General features: G+C 45.0%; 1 protein-coding gene across 1 annotated transcript in view; it reads right to left on the bottom strand.

The window, feature by feature from the left end:
• Positions 1 to 22712, bottom strand: part of SF3B6 (splicing factor 3b subunit 6) — a 38597-nt gene extending 15885 nt beyond the window's left edge. The window contains exons 1-2 of the mRNA XM_078646766.1: positions 22555 to 22712; positions 8122 to 8240 (exon numbers count right to left, since the gene is read on the bottom strand). Coding sequence (XP_078502892.1) covers positions 8122 to 8240; positions 22555 to 22584 — 149 coding nt within the window. The 5' untranslated portion in view covers positions 22585 to 22712. The remainder of the gene's footprint in view (positions 1 to 8121; positions 8241 to 22554) is intronic.
• Between the last annotated feature and the right edge of the window lie 414 nt (positions 22713 to 23126).

Raw genomic sequence — 23126 nt, 5'->3', positions numbered from 1 at the left:
TTTTAATCCAGAAATTGATGTATGTGGTTTTGCTTTCTGAGCTTCCAGATGCGTTTGCCACTTTAGGGACTTATCAAACCACATCCCTGGGTAGCGATATTCGTTAACAGATTCTAGTTTAAGATCACCTAAAAAGCAATTAAACTTAATTACCTCAATTACCTTTTACCCAAAGCATAAGATTTTTGTCTTGTCCAAGTTTACTGTTAAAAATTTCCTCGCACAATAATCGTTAAAAGATTTCAACTTTCTTTGGAGGCCCAATTCAGTCTGGTCTAATATTACCAGGTCGTCCGCGGATAGAAGACAGGGCACCTTTTTATCATCCATTCTTGGGCTAGCACTGCCCTCAACTTCAAGACAGGCAGGCAAATCAGATTGAAATATAGAGAATAGCTGTGGGGCCAGGACGCAGCCCGGTCTCAGGCCATTTTCAATGGTTATTTTTGGCGTCAATGACCCTTCTGTATCCTTAATTACTTGTGCCCAATTACCTCGGTGTAGTTCTTTTATTATAGCCAGCAGGTCTTTTGGTAAGTATTTATTTATAAGAGTTTCCCAAAGACAGTTCTGATCTACTGAATCGAATGCTGTCCGAAAGTCCACGACAAAACAGCAAAGCTTACCATTTTGTTCTGTCGACTTTCGCGCCATTGCCCATAGTGCAAAGCAATGATCTATCGTGGAATGCCCTGCTCTGACACCTCCCTGTTCAGTAGGTACGATTGAGAACTCATCAACCCAAACATTTAGCCTATTTAACACTATTTTTGAGAACACCTTTTCTCCTATATCTAGAAGATTGATCAATCTATAGTTTTGAGGCGCGTCCATGCTACCTTTTTTATGGCTTGGCCTGATTACAGCGCCCTTCCAATTCATTGGCATTATCCCTTCTGCTAATATTATTTGGAACAATTGGGAAAGGAATCTTGCCCACCACTTTATCTGTGACTTTAATATTATTGATGGGAGATTGTCTGGCCCTGCCGCTCGGGTTAATTTCAGGTTCCTTATTATACTTTCTACCTTCTGTTCGGTGAAGTCTAATTTGAATTCTTCCGTTATTTCCTGCCAATGCTGGGGCTCTATGGCTCCTGGGTGTTCGAGGTCCATACAGTGCCCTTAAGTACTTCTCCCAGGCTGCCTCACTAACAACACATTTCATTTCTCGTGTCGTGGGAACAGATGCTGCTTTTACCAGCTTCCAAAATTGTCTTAAGTTTTTTGCTTCAATTGATTCTAGCAGATTTACCCAGCATTTCTCTTTATATGACCTTTTTGCATCAGTAACCATCTTTTTGAACTTCTTTTTCAGCTCAATAAGATAATTTTACCTCTCTTGGTTGAACTCTTTCCTTAGCCTTCTTGATACGGTCATTATCTCCCTTTTTTTAGTTTGGCAGTCGACGGAGAACCATTTCAGTCGGCTGACCAGGATTATTGTACCCTTTCTTTTATCTTTTTTTTAGTTCTACCCGGAGGCACTGTACTACTTGGGCGATCTTCTCCTCATACCATTCCAGATTTTTACTTCCAAAATCCTCCAGTTTAACCTTATGCTGAAAGGACATTAATTTTTCCTGATAACTCATCTGTCAGTCTTGTTGTTGCTCTCTTGGGGTAATCAACTTCTTGTGGGATCTCTTTCTCTCTATGTTCTCTCCTTCCCCCATATACCTTCAATTGCAACAGATTGTGGTCTCTGCCTTCACTTTGGGGTATCTTAAATTCCCAAACTAGTGGGAAATTCCAGGCGAGCATAAAAACAATCAATTGGACAGTTTTGTGAGCCTATTTGAAAGGTCTTCTTTGCTGGACTATCTAATTTAAATCTGCCATTCAGGCTGAAGAGGCCCTTCGCCCCTAAATAGTTTACCAATTCTATGTCCTGATTCGAGGGTTCACACACTGGAAATCTGGCATAATTTATTCCATAGGCATCCAACAATTCCCTGTGCCAGAGGTCAACCTTCTTTGGGTTCAGCTTATGGTTAAAATCCCCCAGAATGAAGAACACATCTAAAGCATGTTTTTCTAATAAAGAATCTATATCCTCTTTAAAGTTACCCATCTCAATTCCATACTCTGCCACATTGTCCCAATGCATATATACGTTTATAACAATTACATTTTCATATTTCTTGTCCTGGGTCAGGCGCGCTAATCTACATGCCAATAACCATTTACATTTCACTTTTAACAAGGTTGCATTTCTTATTACTTTTGTCGATATGAGAGTCATAATTCCCCCCGATTGACGTCCAAATCTTTTTTTCTTGGATGGTCGGTTTAGTTGTAGGTAACCCGCAGAGATAGGGGTTTCGTCGCATAACCAGGTCTCTTGCAGACAGGCAATTTCAGCTTTGTTTACTAATTTCTTTATATGCTCTTGTTTTATATCGTTGCCTAAGCCATTTATATTCCAAGATAAGAGATTTAGGCTATGCAACACCCCCTCATCCTATTCTACCTCACTTAGACCACCATCTTCTGCCATTTCCTCCATATACCTCTCTGATGGTTCTCCCAGGTTGCTTCTTTGACTCCAGTTACCCCAGGAGTCATCTTTTACTGAGTTGTTTACCACTATGTTCAAGAGGCTACCCTCTTCTACGTTATCCCTCAATAACCTCACCAGTCTCCTACCGAGGCCTGCATGGCACTTTAGGAAACTACTTCCTGATTGGGCATTTCTCTTTAGTTACCTCTCTGGGATTAACCTTATTCCCACTTCGAGAATCTCACTCACCGCTTTCTCAATGGCCATTTTTACCCGGTCAGAGTAAAGTAGTACTTTTGTTATTTCCTTACCATTCATATTTTTTATGAATCCCACCTGTCTCAGATCTTTCGAGCCACACCCGCTCAGACTTGGGCATTTGGAGAAGGAAGTCAGGATTTGCGCCCTATTTAATGGGTTCATTTTCCTCAGTTTCTTCCCCCTTTGTCCTGGTTGCACCGGTTCCAGGTACACCCATGTGTTGCTATCCACCTCTAGTCCTGTTTTGGGAGTTTCTAAATTTTGCGGTCTACCATTTACCCATCCGGTGAGCCCATTTTATTTTCCACTTCTGCTTTACCTTGAGGCTGTGGTACTTCTTCTGGGTTAAAATACCTCTGATGGTTTCTGGTTTGTTCCACTAGGGATGGATTTACTCTCTGATTTGCGAATTAGATTTTTGCTAGCTTCTCGTTTAGGCCCTTACTACTCTGATTCTTCGTTTGTACACTTGGGGCATTTCTTTTGTTCTCAACTATCGGAGACCTAAAGGGCACAAAAGTCAGGGCCGAGGTATTTAAACTTAACTCTTTCTCTACCTCCCTTTCCTTCCTTTTTCCCTTTGTTACTGTTTTAGGTCCCCGCTTCTTGCTTGTCCTACCTTTAGTATAAACCCTTACATAATCACATCTTCTTTTTATCAGCATTGGGCATTTAGATATGTATACGTTATCTGGTGCTTCAGCAGTATCTCTAACTACGCTTTGTTCTGTGGGCTGGGGGGGCATCTACTGGTCTTAACATAAGCGGCATTTGCCCCTTAATTCTTACCAGCTCTTCTTCGATCTTTTTTAAGAACAACTTTTGTGATTTCAAGACCCCATTATTCAGCATTGTTACTTCAAGGATCCCCTGAAGGGTTTTCTGTAACATCAATAATATGTCCATGAAGTAGTTTGAGGGTGTCGCTGAAATGTCAGAGTCTTGGAGACTGTTTCTCTCGGGGGCAGCTTGGCTTCCAGTTTTTGAAATATCCTGCTGGATTACGTTTTTAGCCCGTTTTGATGTTGCGATAGTTGGTTGGGTGAGGACCCCCAAACAAAACTTGAGCCGTGGCTTTCATTTCCCAGTAGCCCTGCATTCTCCAACTCTGAAGCTTGTAATGAGAAAAGTTTTGGGGATGATGAAAGACGTGGCGCTGCTATTTGTATGTTTTGGCTCAGGAGGGATCCACCATTTCCTCTTCTGGTAAGACTCCTGTGCCGTTCTCAGTCTGGTGCTCCTCCTCAATTTCCAAGTTTATTACAGATTGCTCTGTAGTTTTATAATGTTTCCCTACAAAGTCCTTTATGGATTTAGTAACTGAGGAGCTACCTTTCGAGTTAGATATTGAGGTACAACCATTTTGGGCTTGTCGGGGTTTTTTGGTGACTTTTATTTTTCCTCTTCTTTCGTGTCCCCTTACTAATCCACTCTGGGGAGGCCTGGCTTTCCTGACTCTCTTCCAAAGTCCTAGACCCCTCTAGTAACTCACTTCTCCCTGGGCTTTCCTCCAAAGCTTCCTTGCGTGGTTTTTGCTTCCTTTTCGGGGCCATCGTCCTTTAATTCAGAGTTACTCCCCCTTCTTAAGGCACTTTTTGCTCAGGTATTGCAGTGGGGCGTAAGTCTACTTTACCCCCTACAATTATCCCCTAGACGACGCCTATTCCAGTTTGTAGATGCTTTGCCGGGTGGTGGGTTACTGCAATTATTCTTTCACTCACACACACTTACCTCTGTTGTGCCCTTTGCCCACCAAACTTGCCAAGCTGGTTTTTGAAGTACTCTTTGTTTGCTCTCTGAACTGATGGTCTCCCCCTTTCTCCTTTTTGTTTTTCAGCCAATTAGATGAGCCTGGAGGAGCTGCCACTCAGAGATCTCCTCTGCTTCGCCTGCTCTTCCCCCTTCAGGGGGTTCCCGGGGCTCCTCACCCCCTAACTCGGCCTCTCCCCTTTTTTCTCCGGCGGGAAGACAGAGGTCTCTGTAGGTCTATATAATTGCACTAGGCGCTCGACTGTGCCTCAGCTGCAGTGCGATCTCCCGCCCACTGCCGATCCGCTGTGTCTCTCCCGGTACAAACTGGCGGGGAGGACACTCCGGGAAACCTCCGCTTTGGCTCCGGATCAGTTCCCAATGCGCTCCCCTGTTGACCCGCGGTCCGATCCTTGATCCGCGATCTGCGACCTGGGCTGCGCACGTCTCGTCTCACGTCGATTAACGGCTGATGTGCGGCTGGCTGGCTTTCGATGAGGTGGACAGCAACAAAATTTTCCTCTAGCAGTTCTTAACATGCTGCTAGAATTCTGCTCGTAATGGGAGCACTGCTCTCAGTGGACCTCGAAGGAGACTCGAACGTCACGATATCCTTTAACACACCTTTCTTGTGCTGAAAGTGAACTCTCACAAAACTTTCATTTTCACGTGGCTTCGAATCGAAGGTAAGAAAACGTCGGTTCTTCCTTTGCAGCCTCACTCCATGTCAGCAGAGATATCCCCAAAGTTGCCCAGAGAAAACATCCACAGGCTTCAGATAACTTTACTTTGGGTTTCATTTACTTTAACGGGCTCAGCGGTTATACAGCAGAGCTAGCTCCCAGGTTACATGGGCTTCCAGCAGTAAACTATACTCTCACCCTAAACTCAAACCACTCATCCTGCACTTATACTTGCACGCCTCTTAACCTGTACAGGGTAACATCGCTCACCCTCTACACTCAATTCTCATTCTGCACTGAATACACATCAATCACCATGCATTGAGGCACTTTCACCCGGCCCTCAGACACTTATTAACCTTCATTTATGCACCACTCACCCTGCACAGAGAACAATCACATCATTCTCCCTGCACTCACACACTGCTCCTATACCTTTTAACTTATTATTAATCCCCTAGGCAAAACCTGCTGCATTTACCAATGCTTGTTCTGCAATGGGTTGGCACATTTGCCTCTCGTACTCGCAGGGCTTGAAGTGGGATGAGAGAACGTCGGTGGATGTGAGATTTGAAAGGGGCATGGCCTGTGTATTTAAGGGTGTGGCGTAAACACACAAATGTAAACTAAATTTCTGCAATTCCCCATAGTGTGCCACCCAACAAGTAATTTGCTGGCTCTCTGAGCGATCTGTTATCGCAGGTAAATATAGAACACAATAACTGACATACTTCTAAAATCAGCCAGAATTATTGGCTTTCTCAGTGGTTGTTATCTGTTTGAGATAAATGAGTAATAATGATTTTGTTGTAAAGAATTAATACTGAAAATGTTTCAACTTGAAATTGTGAGACGCTGAATTAAACATTATAGAGGGCTGGGGAAGTGGTCTTCAGATAAGAGTGTCTCATTCATTCCCCTTATGTTCACTTTATGCTATGCATGTATGCCCTTTTTTTCTCAACATCTCGTCCATCTACATATTTTACACTTCATCTCTTTACTCTTCAGCACCTGTTTTCAATCTCTCCTGAACGCACTGCCTCAAATCTCTTTCACTTATCCCCACAAGCACACTAAACACCCACTCACCTGTAAACATTGCATTTTGTTTTAATTTTGCTGTGTGAATATTTTGGCAAACTGTACCTGTGGATACAGTTGCAACACGGATACATGGCTATTGCACTGTAAAGGCCAAGGCTTGAATGCCCATCAATTCTGAACACCTGTTTGACACACACTGTGAGAAACTCGCACTGCCTTTAGCCTCAACCTCAGAGCTCTCGCATGTGGCCTGTTATAAACATCTGAAGGCGACCTAAATCAATGCACAATACTAGGATAATAAGCAACACAAAAAAAAATACAGAAACACAAAATCCTGAAATAGCTAACACTTATGGAATGCAAGATTAAGTAAAACGTGAAATAAACAGGAACTAAATTGGTGACATGGGTTACCTTAATGGTTTTTGCATTCATTGTTCAGAAATCGATTAGTGTCTTTGCCCGTAAAGTTAAGGACATGAATATAAGTCCTGAGAGGGACCCATTTCAATAACTGGGTCAAAACCACTGGCTTATCCGACCCACTTTAAGCCATGCATACTCCTGATGCGTAAGAACAAGTAAGCAGGTTAAATGCTGTCATTCAACATGATCTCCCGCAAGAAATGGCTGTCAGATAGAGTGATCCAAAATGCCACCGAAACTCCTCAGAAAACCAGTGGCTGATCCATTGTAATTTGCCCTATGGGCTGAGCCAGCATTTCCACGGCACACTAGCTGACCAATTGATGAAGGAGGTTGACCCAGAGCTGCTTTCTGTAAGTACTATTACTAAATAGGAAGTATAATATTTTGAGAAAACAATAGGCTGGCCAAATAACGAAATGTCTCTAGGCCAGACCTAAAAATAGGGAAGTGACAGTGTCTGAACCAAATTATCCTGATTTACCATGGGTATCTTTAGATATTGTGAGCCTGTCAACCAACAGATTATTTTTAAAACAATCAAACATGTGCCGCCGGGCCGCATTTGAAGGTGGTGCCATTTTATTTTTTCTAGAAAGTAAGTACAATTACTTTAACGTCTACTTATTCCCTCTTTCTCGCTAGAGGTTCCCTAGATACTCATTTTTTGGCATTCTTCTTGTTGGATTCCATGTCTCATCCTCCTCGTAGGCTGCCTCTTAATGGTCATTCACATCACACTTTCTGTTCCAAACCCGAATCCTATTTCTAATTTGACTCTCCCCACTGGAGTTCTCCCCCCCCCGCCCGTACAGTTAACATCACCTTTCCCATCGTCGTTCGTTGTCCACATTAACGATCCTCACCCATCACTCACGATCCCCTAAAAAGCTTCCTCTTGTCCTTCTCCACCCCTCAGGAGGCGGCTGCTTTCTCCTCATCTTATGCCACCCTGCCCCCCCTTTCGAATTAGAGGTTCCACATAGAGTAAACCATCTGCCCGACAATCTAAATTACCTCTTCACCAAATGCAATTGAGTTACTATTTCAATGTGTTTCTCCCTCTTTTAAAAAACATTTATCCCAATGTATTTTAGTAGGATGCTTGGACTAGAGGAAGCATTTTAATGCATGGAGATACACACAAGTACTAGTCACTAAAGCACTGCCAACTATATCGAAGAACTTTTGAAAATTCACAACTGCAAAATAATTTGAGAAATTAAATTTCAAATACACACATTTCTCAGTTTTTAAAACAAAAAGTTAGATCATAACATATGGGAACGTCCAGGAAAGGTGATGTTAAATTAGAACCGGGTCCCTGTTTTTACCCATGACTTTTTAAGGAGGGTGTCTCATATAGTGTTTTTTTTATTTTGCAGCATATCTGTTTGACACATATAATTAATACTTTTGCAGTCAAATACCTTGACAATTGACACTTACACTCGGATTTGTCGAATAGGTCCGTACTTCCCAAAGATATCATACATTTCTTCTCCAGTGATTTTGTACGGTAAATTCCTAATGTACAAGATCCGATTAACTTCAGGGGGCAAGCGAATCTAGGTGGAAGAAAAAAAAAAAAAACTACTGTAATTTGTACATCTTTAGACACTTGGTAATGTCATTACTGCAGTCTCGAAAACCTGGATTTTCCAAACTTAAACATTTGTCAAACTCAAGCTTTTTAAAAAGAGAAAGACTTCTTGATATGCCGGCTTTGTAAATTACATCATGTGATCGTTGTTAACAAATTAGATTAAAAGGTAATGGCTCAAAAAGGTCAATTTTAGATTACAGGCCCATGTCTACACAGGCCTTGAAAAATCTACTCACACACTTGCTATTGCAAGTTAGATTTTATTAGGTTGAGCTACATTAAGGACCTATTCGCCTATTCTGGTGAGTTGACAAAGACCAGGTTTTTCTGTTCAGTCAGAAAGTGAAAGAGCAATAAAGATGCCTAAAATCTTGTTTTTATTTTTTCACATTTCCTCTGTGTTCAGAGACAGAGGTCAGAAATCAGTTTACAATTACTTTTCCTCCTCTGATTGCAGAGTTCCAGGATTTTGTAAAGTGAACTGTCTGATTTGCTGTACGAAGTGTGAAATTGAAGGCTGGAGGGTATCAGATTTTTCCTAACACACAATTAAATAGCTAATAAGTCAACGGTGCAACATTTCAAAATACATTTCAGTAGTTGTGAACGCTCATATTTTGTACTTCTGTGTGATCAAAACATATTTGAATAGGACGAAAACCAAATCAGAACACTTAACTTGGTATTGTGCAAATGACATATGTTTTCTGAACCCCAATTTTGCAGATCATTACACTATACCGTTTTGTCAGTAAAGCTGCAAGGTTTTTAGCTATTTACTATCTGTCAATGACAGTGCGCCACCATATTATGCTTTCGTAATATATTTATTAAAAGTGAGTGCTTAAACATGAACTGAGAAACTCTCCTGACCCAGCCCTGATGGCAATGCCATTAGTAAACTGAGAGGCAAGTCAGGGATCATGTGTCTGTGGGCTAGATTCTATTTTACGCATGGAGCAAACGTTTAGTCTATTTAACCAAACAACAGAGTTTTGTTTTGTGGACTTTTGTTTTGTACAGCAGAAATGCTGAACTTACATATTTGAAGGTGCACTCTTGTGTGAGAATGAAAAAAAGGTGACTTTGTAAAATAAATGATTTGCCAATGATCACGCAATTTGAGACCAGTTTACGGGTAAGTACATTACAGTTAGGTCAAGTAGATTATTCAAGTTATTCGACGTGCAAGTCTAGTGACGATTTTATGATTTTTCAAGGCCTCCTACAGATAAATACCAAAACCCCTTTCACATCTCAAACAATTTTCCTTCATATAGCTGCAAAGGTTTCATAGCTAGAAAGCAGGATTCATTGACCAGATCCACCGTTATACCAAATGAACCAATTCAAACATCTAATAACTTGTCTCAAGAGAAGGGGTCAGTGGTAGAAATATGTGAGATTAAATTACTATTGTATTAAAAATAAAAAAAAATTTAAAAAGAAGAAGAAGATGGTGGGTCGTTGAAAGGTTAAGTAATTAAATTGGAAGAACAAGCCTCCCTTATGTATCTAAATTATAGGCAGTCATCGCGCCACAAAGTATTATGGAAATTCCACAAGTGTGAGCATTTTCCAAAATGGTAATTTCATATGAATTCAGAGTGGCCATGGCACAAGCATGAATGTGCAAAAATTGAGAAATTGATACTAACTGCATGTTGGCAGAAACTGTTCCCAAGAATGCTATTTTAACAAAGTTCAGGTTTTGAGGATACACTAAGAATGAGAGCAGGATGTCGGCGAGGAAACAATCATCGGGAGCAACTGATGCGACAAGTCACAGTTAGAGTTGAATGAAGGGTAGTGGCAAGTAGGAGACACGGAGGCAGGTCTGGAGTAGAAAAAGCATTGTGCAATAGTAAGAGTTTGATTACCAATTTGGCTAAGAATGTGTAGATGTACCGAGCCAATTTAAGTATGCAGCAAAAAAAAAAAAAGGGAGCTCAGGTATAGTCAAAAGGGGCAGCAAAGTGCAGATTGAATTCATATCTAATTCAGATAATCAAGGTTGCCTGTTTGGGAGAGGAGGCGAGACCCCCATCTTAAATGCCCCAATAGATTTCCAAACATGCACCAGAGAATTTCTGTCAGGATTGTGAATGCCAAGCATATCACCTCAAGATGGTTTCATCAGCCCACTTCAAGAGACGTTGTTCTTCTTGTCCTTGACATTCTGCCAATATCTTTGTGTTATAATTAGAATCAACGAAATACCAGGAGCCAAGTGCATTAGAATGATTTCACCCAAAATGTAAAGGGTTAGGACAGTGCAGGGCTACAAAGTAGACAATCAACAATGAAATACTACATGGAACAGTGAAACAAAGGTAATTATTAAGTCACAAAGTACAAACACAACACACTGTGCTATTAACAGACATTCATAATTTACAACTTTTTAAATATGAGGATAAGGAATTGCACATCCTCGCTTTTATGAACGGATATGGCTCTCAAATTGCTAAAGGTGCACAACATGACAGTAACACATCCGTTGATGATGCAGCAAAGAGCAAGACTTGGAATAAAAAGGGAAATGTGAAAATGTAGTGCTGCAGAGATTCAGTAAGCGCGTGAAGGGCTGACGTACTGAAAAAGCTTACTAACCAACATGGGGCACACCAAAAAAAAAAAAAAAAAAAAAAACAAGGAGCAACACTATGATGACATTAACGAGGTTTGCTGATCATCCTGTTTTTTTTTTGCAGGATTGTTCTGTTGGGGAGGTGGGTTCACATGCGCCCTCCTTTTGGTCCATAAAGATGCTAAGAGCCGAGAAAATATGGGCCAGGCTTGTTGCAGACAGAATTTAAAGCTGATGAGAAGAATGCTTTCAAAAAGTCTCAGCCACTGCCTGTTGCTCAAGCCACTTCCAATCAACTGGTTTTACCTCCTGCGCCACTCTCCTCGGGACCAGTCAAGTGCAAATCAAAGGTCTGAGGTTGACATCACTGCACAGGCAGGTCAAAACTGTTCTGGGGATGCTTGCGCTTCTTTTTAGAGGGGATCTAGCCTACCAGTTCTGGCTGAACTTTTTCTGTTGGAGGGGGACCACATATGATTCGAACATGGCTGAAACCTGCGTTGAGCTGAATAGTGGGCGAAAAATGAGAAAACATACTGAATTGTGTCCTGTACCACTAAAATGTTTGCAAATATGAACTCAATATTTCTTTGTGAAGTCCAAAAGCAGAAGAATCTGCTAAGATAGAATCCTAACTGCGGAGGATGTGACACAAACAGGGGTGAACAAAAAAACCACAAGCATCCTGGTGTGATGCCCCGTAGGCGCCCTGCGCATTGTGCCCATGTTTTTGAGGGGGGCAGCGGTTGTTGACAAGGTGAATGGAAGAGAGGAGCTTCTGCGCAGGTGGTGCCCTGGACAATATCATTTTAAAAACATGCATTTGCCTTTAAATATGCTAACAACGAGGAATGTGAACACCTACAGTGAAGCAGCCCTGAACAAATAAGGTACAGGCTTTGAAAATGTTATTGCAGACAGTTGGTCGCCCAAAACAACTGGAAAGAATGTTCCCTTGGTACTTATTTCCCTCGTCAAATCTATTATGATTTTCTCACATACAGCAGCAGGGATATTAGGGAAAGAGAGAGGGTGGTTCTTGAGGTGAGGCCAGTGTACAGTCTTCTACTAGGAAATGCTATTGTGTTGGGGCCCAGTACAGACATTAACGTCTGGCTTGACAGCACAGCTGTCTGCAAGGCACATTGTTACCAATTATTTAAAATGTACAGAGTGGGGGCGTGGCCAAGATGGCGAGCAGGTAGGACGTGCGTTGCTTCGTCTCCCCGCCCACCGATGCCCGATTCGGCCCTAAAGTAGAGATTAATTCCCAGAGCAACCCGGGAGTAGCGAAAGTGTCCCCCAGCAGACGCTTTGAAACTGAATTCGAGGCTGGGGACTGAATTTTGAGCTTGTTCGGAGCTGGGCGACGGAGCGAGAGTGGAGGCCAAGATGGCAGCCGGACCATGTGCGTCGCCGGAGCTCAGCAAATAGTTCTGCCGCGCCGGAGCTCAGCAAATCGCTCTGCCGGTGGGCGCAGAGGGCGGCATTAGATGTAATCTGGATGACATCAGGAGGGTGCAACTACCTTGCAACTGCCTCGCTGACCGCTGGTGGGCCCTGAGAGAGGCTCCTGAAGCAGTCGGCTCTGCACGGGGCCCGCAACGCTGCATTACGAGAGACGTCCCGAGAGAGGCGAATGGCCGTGGCCTGAAGTCCTTAAAGGCAGGACTGGTTGGTGGCGTGCGGCCAGGAGTACCAGCCAGAGAAGATCGCCTGGAGCTCTGGTGCTGTGGCTGCGTCCAGCCTGTGAAACCTCTACAACTTTTCACAACCTCGACAGCATTACCCTGCAGGGTGGAGGAGATGGTGAGAGCGAAGGGATGCTGAAAGCTGCGGAGGCCCGCCCGTTCGACGAAGGTAGCAGTAAGCGGCGACCTGCACCAAACGGGGGATCCAGTGTGTGGCCTCCCCGATTCGTTAGCAGCCCCCGCGAACTCTGACTGAAGTAGCCGATCGCGCATTGGGCCTAGGGGGCTGCAGCAAGTAAAGGACCTGGAGTGAAGTGCGAAGTTGCGGCCAGGGGCACCTGAAGACAGGACAGGGCAGCGCTGCGAGGTGAGGAGTTTCGGCCAGGGCAAGTTGGCTAGCGCTCCGGGGTAGTGGCGGCGCTCAACCAGTCACCGACCCCCCCACAGTACCTCACAAAGAAGAGGCGAATATAGGTGTGGAGGGGCCCGGATCATCCACAAGGGCCTACCATCCTGATACCGGCAGCGGTAAGCACCACCTAGAACCAAGCCGGGGGCCCTGCACACCTCCATTGACTGCCGCCCCTTCTCAGAATTCGCTGCCAGCATTTTATAGCGACTGAGAACCGCAGCTCAGCTTCAGGCGACCCCTGGGATCACATTGGGGTGCAAGCTCCCCAGGTTGAGGCACATGCCTAGACCCAAGCAGCGGAAGCGAGGGCCGAGACGTCGGTAACATAATCCAGCTGGCGCTTGGGAGGGAGTGGAGCTCCTGGTGGCCGATTGGCGCTCCGGAATAGAGGCAGCACCAGCTTGAGCACGACCCTTCACACTGCTCCAACCGGAGGTAGCACTACCTGGCATTGAGGGTCCTTGAATATCAGTGGAGGCCTCCTACCCTACCTCGCAGGGCGGCAAGCTGCGCCTGGACCTAGGCTAGGGGCCCGCAGTCAGACAGAGGGGGGTCCAAGCCATATCTAGCGGCTGGTGGCCCTGCAGGGGTTTGCACTGCCGGTTCACACATTGCTACGGCGATTGGGGGTCGGGTCATACCCTTGAGTGGCTGTCGAACTCTTCCTAGGGTATGCTCGCCCCCGGACCACAACATAGCCTTTGATCTGGTTGGCGCCGAGCCTCGCTCTGACTGGCCTCCAGTGATCCACCGACCCAGGAGACGTCATGTCCAACCAAAGGGGTCGGAAGGAGCGCACGCTGAAAGAGATGCTTGCCAAAGCCTCCCAGGCCAGCGCTGGTCATGATGATGAAGACGCCCCTATGACCAAATATTTCCTAGAGACATTATTTAATACACTTCACGAAGACTTTCACACATTGAAAAGAAAGCAAAGTTGCAGGAGAGGTGCGCGAACTCCGGAGGGAGGAAGATACCATTGGAGACTGGGTGGCAGCTATTGAGGACCAGGAGAGGGCCAAGGAGGAGGAAGTTACGCAATTACAGTAAGAGGTGATCCGTTTGAAGGACCAACAGATCGACTTGCAAGCCCATGCTGAGGACCTCGAGAACCGCTCTTGGCAGAACAACATTCGAGTTTGTGGGGTGCCATCGGACACAGAAGGAACTGACATCACCAATTTTCTGCAGGGCCTGTTCCGTGACATTCTGGCAGACCCTCCGAGATGGAGATCTGCATCGATAGGGCTCACAGGGTGGGCTTGAGTCGACAGGCCAATGCACCGCCACCGAACATATTGGCCTTCCTCCCGGATTATCCGCTGAAAGAGCGCATTATCAGGGAAGCCAGACTGAAACACCCTGTTCAATATCAAGGCCTGAACATTACCCAGTACCAAGACTTAGCAGCTAGCACCCTGCAGAAAAGATGAGAATTTAAGGATGTCACAGCATGTTTGCGAGAGAACGGGGTGGCATGCTCCTGGGGGCACCCTTTCGTATAATATTTAAGTGGCATGGCAGACTGCACTAAATATATTCCCTCTCCAAAGCATGCAAACTTTTGGGTCTACCACACCAGAGCCCAGCGGCAGAGAGCTCATCCAGCCAATGCCAGTCCCCAGCAGGTTGGCAGGCGGCTGGGAGTAAACGTTCAGTGGCAGCTACCCGAGGGCCGGACCCAGAGACGTTAGCGCAGGAGCGAAGAGTGGTGCTTTAAAGCAGTTACCAATGACACGTCCCCCCAGGAAGAATTATGAGAGAGCTCAAGAGGATCTTGCATTTTCTTGAGATGTGGGGGTGCCTGGGGGGGGGGGGGGGGGCGGAAGGTCGTGTTGCATCGCCCACGCCACAGGATGCCCTGTACTGATTTAACTCACCACTGGCACACAGCTGGGTTCAGTGTGCACAAGACTATATGGCTTGTAGTTGGGGTTAGGGAGGGGAGGGAGTGAACTGGTGTGCTCATACGGGACTATAAACTCAAACAATTGCGATTTCAGGAAACATCATCACATAGGAGGGTGCCGGGGAATATTCCATAAGCCAGAAACGCGAGCCTGGGAGCGCGCTGTTCACCTTCCCCAGTCATGCAAGATTCAGAATTAACCATCCTCACACTTAACGTTAAGGGTCTCAATAGCCCGAACAAGAGACGCTCCATGTTGTCCTACCTGGAGAACTCAGGTGCGGATATCTGTCTGCTGCAGGAAACTCACCTGCTAGCACGAGACTGGCATAGATTGAAATCCAGGGCATTCCCCTATCAATATTTTTTGTACACGACGGGGCGGTACCGATGTCTTTATCCGACACCGCATCCGAAGAGAACCCGATCCCCTACACCAGCCAGCACCGAAATTTTAAACTACTCCGATGCGGGGCTGACATGGGTGGTACCGCGGTATCTGGACGCCCGTCCAAACTGCATTTAACTATGACCCGTACACGAAGTGTACACCGCGCCCCTACCGAACGCAAAGACCATGCAAACAACCATGAATAATGGCATCGGTCGCCCCGTTAGAGTACTGGGGCCTATTAATAATAAATATTGAAAGCCTCTTATAAATGGCCAACGCTACTTTAGTACTCGGTGCAGCCATCCTGGTGTGTTCTGTTTCCCAATCCAGTGAAGCCAGTCAAAAACGGGATTATATGTATAAACCCTGTTTAAGATTATACATTGGTATCCGCCACCAACAGAGTACAATATCTACACCATAGAGTACAACTAAAGTAAAGCGTCATGGATGGAATCGATAACATCTAGATACGGTTTACACATGTCTGAACCCAAATACAGGTACTAGCATAAGGCCAAAAACCGGCCGTCCTAACACATACATCACAGGCAACTACCACTTCAACAGTGAGCAGAGTTTATTGTCCACAATAATACAATAAAGCCTTGTGTACTACTTGCCTCTACTACAATCTCCTACTTTTTAACTCGCACAGGAGCAGAGCCACGTGACAGGTCCCACCGGGCACTGTTGAAGCCTGGGGACCACAAAGAGTGGGTGAGTCCTCCACGCATCTAAACTTTTGCAGTTCGTTTCTCAACTGTTCTTGCCTGATTTTATTTACAGGGACCTGCATCTATGACATCCTTAGATACAGCTCACCTGTTTTAATGTTTTACCTTTTGTTGATCTTTGACACCGTGCACTTGAGCCTGCCAGTAAGCAGACTAATATATGAGTAGCTTCTTACAGAACCACCAGGGAACCATTGTTGGCATTTATGACAAAAATGTACCAATGGGATGTTTTCCTTGGATTGAATGTCTTTTTCTCCCACACAGGTAGATCCAGGCAGGTAGACGAAGACTCAGGGTAATATTGCCATCCCCGAGACCTAGTTTTTCCTTTTTCTTTGTTCAAACACAGTTTTGTAGATAGCACACTATATAGGTCCTGAAGAATCGCAGGGTAATTTAGCCGATAGCGAGAAACATGTTGACCAACACTGCATAACAAGAGCGCACAGACCCGCATATAGGCTCATGATTACGCCTTATTTCACTTCTTTTTATTAGGACAGGAGACCGCCAGAATAAAATGTGTCCATTTCAGGTACTCCCAGCCCTATTTTAACCACCACTTAGCATCTACACTTCCTTGACCACACACCCGCACTCATCACACAGCAGTTGGATAGAAGATCTCTGACAAAGAGCCCCTTTTTAGGGAGCCTGTTGAGGATTGCACCGCCGCCCCAACGAGGAGCAGCCCAGATGATGAAGCATGACACCTGAAAGGGTGTGTGAGGGCATTATGATCCAACAAAAGGATCCCCACTACTACCCTGCACAGGGAGAGTGAGATCCCACCTTCACATTTCTCTTCAACAACTACTCCACCTGTGAGGAACAACATAGAACCCTAATTGCACATAACCTTGGGGGTCCCCCACAAAGCTCGGCCACTGGGAAGTTGGAGGTTGCAGGAGGCTATGCTTCATAAACCAGCAGTGAAGGAGCAAATCCTCAAGCACATTACAGATTATCTAGAGACCAATGACATCCCGGACACACCCATAGCCACACTGTGGGAGGCACTTAAAGCAGTTGCGAGGGACGAATTGATGGCTATATCAGTGGCAGAGAATAGGGAACACAAAGCCAAACGGGAGGAACTTACAGCTCAAGTGCTGGAGCTGGATAAAGTCCATAGCCAAACGGGAGCGCCTAGAATTTGGCGGCAATTGAAGAACGCGCGAGCCCTGCTGGCGGGTCTAGACTTGGACAGAGCAGAGTACGCAGCCCTTCGCCTTAAACACTCAGTATATATAGGAGGGGATAAGACAGTTTGGATGCTGGCTCGTAGCCTAAGGGCAAGGACACAGCAGAGTACGGAAAAGAGATTACAAGTCCTGAGGATGTCAAGCTTAATGATGACATGAAAGTAGCACAGACTTTGAGATTTTTATGCCGCCCTATAAGCGCGCACACTACAGCGCTTAACCATCATAACGGAGAGACGCTCGATAGCTCCCACCACTTCCTCTATACGAATGGGGCTATCTCCAGCCTTAAACCCATGAAATCTCCGGGACCGGATGGATTCTCGGCTGGGTTCCATAAGATACCAGGCTTTTTAATTCCTTCACTGGCCCAGGCACGATCCCCCAGAAGATGTAATTGGCTTCGATAGTGGTGCTACCCAAAACGGGCAAAGATGCCTCCAAGTGCGGCTCCTACCGGCCAATAGCGATGCTTAACTCGATTTAAAACTATTTACAGGTATACTAGTGACACGTCTGGGGCCCCTCATGCCGGGCATAATCGACCCAGACCAATCTGTCTTTATATAGTCCCGGCAGAGTAGTGATAATACTAAGCGCATATTTCATCTTCTAGATAAAGCTCACCGCACTAAAATGGATGCCCTCCTCTTGTCGGTGGACACTGAAAAAGCATTCGACCGGGGGATTGGTGCTTTCTAGACACAACTCAGGTACACTTTGGTTTTGGGGACAGGTTTAGAGTGGGTCATGAGCTGCTATACTAATCTAATGGCTACGATTAGGGTGAATGGGGTAACTTCCACGCCCTTTGAGATACAACGGGGGACCCGGCAGGGATGCCCACTGTTGCCTCTCCTCTTCACCCTCTATATTGAACCGTTGGCTCAGAGGATAATTCGGAGATAGGGGGCACCCCCTTTGGGGAAGAACAGCACACTGTTAGTCTATATGCTGATGACATTATTGCTTCCCTAGAGTCACCAGCCCGATCGGTCCCCGCTTTCTTGAAAGAGTTGGAGGACTATGGCCAAGTCACGGGCCTGTGAGTCAATATGGGGAAAGTCCTTGATTCTTAGGTTTCAGGGGGATGGTCAAGCGCTCCCCCCAAATGGAACGACCTACGTGGGTATAACGACTTATTCTTCTATACCCTATCTGGGTATAGAGCTAGCAGTGTCTGTGTCCCAGACGCTACACATAAATTATTCTAAATTATTCCAGCGAACTACAAAAGACCTGAATGACTGGAAATGCCATTTGCTTTCCCTGCTGGGCAGGATAGCCGCAGTCAAGATGTCTCTCCTGCCCAGAGCGATGTGCCTTTTCCAGACAATGCTGATCCTGCCACTCCCGGATGGAAATGTCCTGAATCCGAAAAAAGTCCTGAATCCGAAAAAAGTTGGCTTGTCCAGGATAGGGCAATAGCTCAACTGGATCTATGGTAGGTCCCCTATCTTAAACGGATATACAGACCTCCCAGCCTCCAGGGCTCCCCTATCACACGGGCTATGCTAAGAGCATGGGATGGAGTGGCAGTAAAGCGGCGCCTGACGACATTTCCCTCTCCCATGACACCTCTCTTTGATAATAAGTAGTTTTCCCCAGGCATGGATATGAGAGCATTTCATACTGGAGGGCATCTGATTGTCAGTCAGCAGGCCATTTCTTCGATCTTGAGGGCATCATCCCCTTTCAAGACCTAAAAGCGGACTATGGGCTCCCGGAAACAGAGCGCTTCCGCTACTTCCAGCTCTGACTCCTCCACACCAAAGTTCAAGCAGGAGTAGCCAGAAAACTAACTAAATTTGAGAAGTGGTTATACACCAAGAATATCGATAAGGCAATGGTTTCTGAAATATATGATATGCTTAGAGGTGGGACCCCCACAGTGCCCACTGCAGGTCAGCGGAGATGGGAGAGAGAACTAGGGAGAGAACTGACGAGTAAAGAATGGGTAGACATCTACTACCGCGTGAATCATACAGCGCGTAACATAGCTAGCAGGGAGTCAGCGGTTACGGTGGCCATGTATTGGCATCTGACCCCGGCCAGCTTGCATATGGGAAATCCAACACAAAGTCCGCTGTGCTGGCGCGGCTGCGGTGAAGATGGAACCCTGGTACATATATTGTGGGACTGTAGAGAGTTACAGAATTATGGCAAGGATGTTTTGGGGGACATTGATCGCCAATTCGATACTTGAATACTGCGCTTTCCTGGTTATGTGATTCTGGGGCTGCCCAACCCCATAACAAACCCACTTCGATCCAGACGAGGCAGACCAATGGGGATAACTCTAGGAGCCGCTACTCAGAACATCCTATCACACTGGGGCTCACCCACTGGACCGACATGGTTGGGATGGCTACACAAACTATGGTATATTATAGGAATGGAACTCATACAGGCCTCCTTATCTAACGCTATGGCCAGCTTCACGGATGCCTGGCAGCCACTGCTTTCTATTCAGTCAATGGAGATGAACGAGATCATGTCTTAAATATCTCCGACCTTCTTTGTCTCACATGCTTGGCCTCCACAACACAACAAACGGAAGATGACCCATGATTTCCCCCTTAACAGGATGCACCTCAGTACAACACAATAGCACACCAGTTCGTGGTGGGAGGGAGGAGTTGGGATGGGGGTTTTTCCATTTATTTCATTAAAAGGCATTATACCACCAGTTCCCAACAACAGACTGCCTCAAGGGTGGCCACTCTGGCGGCACAGGAGGGGGTTTGTTGCAGCAATGTTACTAAAAGAGCATTGCTGGCAGTATGGGACTTATTTGAGATCCGAAGTGCAAGTGCATTACGTATGTCTTTATTGATTATTGTTTGTACAATTTTCAACACGTCATCATACTTTTGACTATTTATTATTATATCCTTCTGCCTTCCATGAATGCCTTCAAATGGAATACACAAGGGACTATTTTATATCAGAGTACTCAATCACACTGTTTGTCGCACTCCGAGCTACATGCATTGAAAATAAAGTTATCCCTTTTACCTGCATTTTTCTCCAAGATTGGCAAGCCAAAGGCCAGGCTTTAATGTGCTAAACAGCATTTTAGAACACAAACACATGTAAACAGCATTTGTGATATACTTTTGTTTACATTTGTTACCACATTAAAACCATACCAAGCCTTGAAAAATCATACAAAGGTTACTAGACCAGCAGGTCGCAAAACTTGAATAATCTACTCATCCTAACTCTAATGCGCTTGACCCATAAACTGGTCTAAAATTGGGTGATCCTAGTCAAATATTTTATTTCACCAAGGCACCCTTTGCTTTATCACCATCAAATATATGCATGTCAGCTGTGCAAAAACTCTTGTTTGATTTCATAGACTAAACGTTTGCACCACGTATAATAAACATTTAGCCCACATAGGAATCCACACAACCCTTGACTTGTCACTTGGTTCACTAATAGCATTGTCATCAGGGCATGGGCAGGAATGTTTCTCTGTTCATGTTTTAAAACTCAGTTTTAATATATTACTAAAGTATGATATGGTAGCGCACTCTCCTTTAGAGAGTGAGAGAGAGCCTATTTACAGTGAAATAGCCACAAACCTTCCCATTGACATACGGTTTTACTGATAAAACTATGTAGCGTACATACAATAATGTGTACAAAACGGGTTCCAGCAAATATGTAGCATTTGTACATCACCAAGTAAAGGGCAGCAAATGTGACAAGTTAAAATCAAGATTTTAATACATCTTCATTGCTCATTCGCTTTCAGATAATCGGTTCTTTGTCACAAGCTTTCCCACCAGACTGGGCCAGTAGGCCTTAAAAACAGCCCGCCCCGATGAAATCTGATTTAACATAGTGAGAGGGCAAGTAGGTTTCTCGAGGCTGAGACATATCAACGTTGCTAATGCTGGTTAATACAGTGTTTGTGACGAGCAGTTTGGTAAAATAGGAGTTGTGCTGCCCAATTCCTTTCTATCGCTTAAACCACAAGAATATATCTGGAGGGTGAGGGTTGTGGGAGTGTGTGGTTAAAAGTTCTGTCATTTCTTTGGGATCAATATTGGGTTTTTTTACAGCACTAACTACCTGAACTGGGCATTTTTGTAAAACCTTAACAATATTGGCAGACCAAGGAATATAAACTGAATTTGAGTGGGAGGAATTTCCTCTGGTTCCAGGGTCAGCGGGTGGTTACCGAGCAGTACCTGTACTGGATAAAGCCATTTTCATTGGTGACCCAGGATACCGTTTCCTTTCACTCAAAGATAACCCGTTTACTCTCGTTTGAAGAAAACTGTAAACTACCTAAATATACTACCACTAACGTACAATATAACACGATCAAGTCAATGATTTAAAGGAGGGCGTTAGGGTATGAAAATCCCAAAATGGTCTCTGCTATTCATCTGGGGGTGGCCGCTCGCTGTATACATTGTTATTATTATACCCACCCAATAAAATCTTCTAATGGCCCACAGCATCTGCGAATAAAAAACGCAAAATTGCACACAGTAATATTAAGCTCCTACCAGGCAATGTAACTTGCATTGTTACTCGGATTAGAAACGGGTGTGCTTGTATGCCGGGGAAGCAGCTTTTCGAGCCCTGCAGCCCAGCACTTAATTGCAGACAAAAAGCAAAATGACTGGCAGGTCATATAACCTGTTTGATCCGTCTCAGGTGACCCCTGAATCCTTTATCACTGGGCAGATGGACTTTGGGGTCACAACTGAATAACGTCAGTCAGATTCTAAACCACTTAATTGGATCCTAACCGCATTCCACGTTTCCTCTGCATTATTGTGAGTGGTGCGAAGTAACTAAGCGACAAAACTAAGCGCTTTATACAATTTCCCAAATAACTCCTTCAATCAATGCCGACCATGATAAAGATTTCCCAAGAAAGACAATGACCCCATAAACATAAAGGGAGTCTGATTGTAAGTGATAGAATTCAAACCCCAGACTTTAAATCACAAATCAGTAAATATCACAGTTATGAGTCTGCTGGATTTCAGAGGTCTGGAAATGACCCCTGTCATGAACAAGCACTGACACCCAACCAACGCCCACGACCCAAGCTCACAGGATATAACAAACCGACTCACAGCCACGTATCTAATACAGCCTCTAGTAGGGAAATTCAAAATTTAAAATGCAATATAAAAAAGTATGGGACACATATTAATGGGGAAGCGGGTGATCGAAAGGTTAAAAAAGTAGTGACTTCCTCGAAATTCAGGTCAGGAGACAAGGATCGTACGCTGCAGTAGACATCTTAGGGCGAGGAACAGAACTGACAATGTCTGTCTGCGCTGGACCAGAGGGCACTCACATTCGCTCTCTTTGCCGCTTGCATCGCCATGGCTGCCGGTTACTTCGGGGCGCTTCACGCAGATGAAACCAAAGGGGACGGAGTAATGATCGGTACTAAGCAGAGCACAACAGGAAACAACAACACCATGCAAGAGAAACAGGAAGTGACACCAACTTTGTCCCTCACTGTAGGCGTCACTTCCGTTGAATGTTCGTCAAAGACAACGAAGACGGACTACTTTAGCGGGCGTGATAAACCTTAAGGGCGTTGGTTGGTGCGTGCGTGCGGCTCTAAAACTATACTGTTTAGAAAGAATCAGCCTAGTGTTTCTCATTCGTTATTATTAGTGTCCCAGGCACTCAGAACAGAGAGCCCCAATAAACTTATTTAGCATTTGTTTACAGTTGGTGGTCAATAGTCTGTTCTGCTTAAAAGTTACTGGCCGTGGTTTATCTTCAGTCGGCAATATTAATGTTAACATTTTGGTCAGATTCTCGAAACAAATAACCGAGAATGCCAGTTTTAAACTGCATTACGATGTATTTATTGAGTAATATAGCAGTCGTTGCCATAGCTGCCAAGGTTTCAGA

Source organism: Lissotriton helveticus, chromosome 6 (genome assembly GCF_964261635.1).
Source record: "Lissotriton helveticus chromosome 6, aLisHel1.1, whole genome shotgun sequence".
Classification (NCBI taxonomy): domain Eukaryota; kingdom Metazoa; phylum Chordata; class Amphibia; order Caudata; family Salamandridae; genus Lissotriton; species Lissotriton helveticus.
This window is presented reverse-complemented; position numbering and strand designations above follow the sequence as displayed.